Source organism: Micropterus salmoides, unplaced genomic scaffold (assembly GCF_014851395.1).
Source record: "Micropterus salmoides isolate LMB-PRFRI ecotype aquatic unplaced genomic scaffold, ASM1485139v1 Ms_hic_scaffold_3066, whole genome shotgun sequence".
NCBI lineage: Eukaryota > Metazoa > Chordata > Actinopteri > Centrarchiformes > Centrarchidae > Micropterus > Micropterus salmoides.
In genome coordinates this window covers 15910-18620 of record NW_024042336.1, presented here as the reverse complement: position 1 = coordinate 18620, position 2711 = coordinate 15910, and the positions used below count along the sequence as shown (strand labels likewise).

At 40.1% G+C, this 2711-nt stretch overlaps 1 protein-coding gene across 1 annotated transcript; it reads right to left on the bottom strand.

Moving 5' to 3' along the window:
• Nucleotides 1–98: 98 nt before the first annotated feature.
• On the bottom strand, nucleotides 99–2415 carry LOC119883980 (SAP domain-containing ribonucleoprotein-like; the record flags this gene model as incomplete). The annotated part of the gene is made up of 5 exons (XM_038694476.1): nucleotides 2309–2415; nucleotides 954–1053; nucleotides 721–764; nucleotides 554–624; nucleotides 99–149 (listed from the first exon to the last, which is right to left on the bottom strand). Coding segments are annotated over exons 1-5 (299 nt in total), but the record flags the coding sequence as incomplete, so codon positions are not given.
• Between the last annotated feature and the right edge of the window lie 296 nt (nucleotides 2416–2711).

The window sequence follows — 2711 nt, the reverse complement described above, 5'->3', positions numbered from 1 at the left end:
TTGAAGTGTGTTTTAAAAGCGATCAGAATCACTTCCACATGTGGCAGTGATCTCTGTATTAAAATACGCAGATTAAAAGGCAAACATCTCCAACGTACTTCACTGGCAGATGATGGGGAGTTATTTTCACCACCTTCTTTTCAGCAGGTCTGAAAGAAAAACATGTAAAGAAGTGTAATAAGCAAGATTGATTACACTTTAGTGGTAAAACTAAAAATCCATTAATAAATCTATGTGTATTAATATGGGGCGGATCATGTGGGATATTTCTACACCACCCTGTGAAGCCATTTAGACAAGATGTATGCACAGGCCTAGGTTCAAGAGTATTGCTTATAGTTTAGTCATAAAGAATGTTACTTCCCAAAGTCAAAGGAATAGTGCGACATTTTGAAAAATATGCTTATTAACTTTCTTATAGAGAGTTAGATGAAAATCAACACGGCTTATGTCTGTGAATTCTCTACCAAAAGCAGAGGGAACAGCTCTAAAATAAACAGGTAACGTAATATATTGTTTGTTTGTTATGTGGACTAAGTGACAATAAACTTACATCTCGCACTCAGTAGACTCAGATTCCTTGATGTCTTTCTCATCGTTGGCACTCTCAACTTTAGTGAAATCCTAAAAAAAAAAAGATAATGTTAACACTTATCTCTACTTCCAAAAATGGTGTGTGAGGTCTGAGAGGTGAAAGTGAAAGAGTGAAAACCACATTACCTCTGTATCCTCTCCCAGCACATCGTCTACGTCCACATCTTCCTCTGTTGTATGGATTATGGGCAAAAGAAATTTCCCACCACCAGAAAGCAGAGAGAACAAGGGCCAGAGGGAAAGGTCAGTGATTTATCACAATAAGGAATGCATATAAAAGACTAACAGCATCTCACATCAGAAACAAGTGACCACAACAAGAATTATTTTTAAATTTTGTGAAGGCCATTTCATCTCACCGTGCTCCTCCAGATAGGCTTGAAGTCGGGCAATGAGTTCTCCTTTATTTCCCTTTGTCTCCAGGCCTCGGGCATCACACTCCTGCCTCAGTTCAGCAAGCTTAAATCAAAAAGAGAAACAATACGTTTAATGCAGCATGCGCCATTTACCAACCTTGCCTTGTTGTTCACGCTGTTCTTTGGGACAATTTCTTTAGTACAAAGTAGTCCAGAGATCTGTGGATTATCCAAAGTAACAGGCAAGGCATTTCTGCAAAGCAATGTTTCTCTTTACATTATTTTTAATAACAGAATTGAAATCCCGTTCACCAGCAGAAACTGTCTGCATGGCGATACAGCTAAAAGACAAAATAAATGGTTTGTACTGTCAATCAACAATGGCACTACAGGAGATTTCGATCAGATAACACAGTCATCCTCAGCAGATGGAGTTGCCAACTTGATCTAGAATTTATGGCTGCAATAACAATTATTTTATTCTCACTTAATGTGCAGATTATTTCCATGATTAATCATTTGGTCTAGAAACTGTTAGTAAAAACTAAAGCTCAACGTGATCATCAAACCAAAACCAAAGTATATCCTCTTTACTATCACAAAGACATTTTTAGACAAATAAATAGGAAGGTACATGGTAATGTTTGGGATTTATTTAAAGATTAATGAGAACTTATGATAAAATAGTGGCCGATTCATTTTAAGAATGTATCGTCCATTTTTTATCCGCTTAAAAGTTAAGACTTAAAGTTCACTGTGGATCTTGGAAACAAGGACGCTGGAAGACACAACGAGAAATACTGAGAAATGTTTTAATAAACTTTACTACTAAACTTTTGGGAGGTAGAGGATGCGCAATTTCCGGACAGCTAATGATCGAAGTATCTTAGAAACTCAAGCGTGAAAAACAGACAGCGTTATTAGCGGGCTAATGTTTTGGCTAACATGAATTAGAGAGCGATGGAGGTCAAACACACTTCCTTACAAGCGTCGGAAATTTAACTGGACCGGATCAGAGATGGCGGGACACTTTATATCTAACAACAGGAGTTACATTTACAGGTTTAACCCACGATCACTGATATTTGTAAATTTAAACTCATTCCCAGCTACGTTAGCGTAACCTAACGTCAGGTATTTGAGTTATCTCGGTACGGTTGGCTAGGTTAGCTTCGCAGCTGAATGAACAGCGTGAACACACGCCGGCTGTTTGCTCTCACACCCCGCGGACACCTTTACTTCTTTACTCATCTCAGTCATCCGCTACTGCTATAGGAACTAACAACGGTTAGAAAGTAATGTTTCCTAATAAACCCACCTAACGTATGTAATAAATACATATTTAATGCACTACCAACCTTCAGTTTCTGCAGTTCTATGACTTCGGCCATCTTTCTTTGTTGATGTATTACTTCCTCCAATCAAACCGGAGCGGCTCTACTTCTGAACGCCTCCACTGTGGCGCAGTTCATTCACAGCGCCGCCCGCTGGACAGACTGACGAACTGCAGGCGCTGTCGATAAACGGGGTTTCCAAGGTACAAGGCTTATTTGTCACATTCTCTTCCCAGAAGGCAGCAGGGTGATCAGGCTGTGACTGGGGGTTAATATCCTTTGCACTCTGCGTGTGCACCTCACCTCACGGAGCAGTTTTAATCACCCGCTGCAGAGCCCTGGGCCGTGCACATCACACGCCAGTTTGTGGTGTTTCTAGTCAGGATGCTTTCTATTGCTCCTCTTTAAAGCTGACGAGAACTTGGCC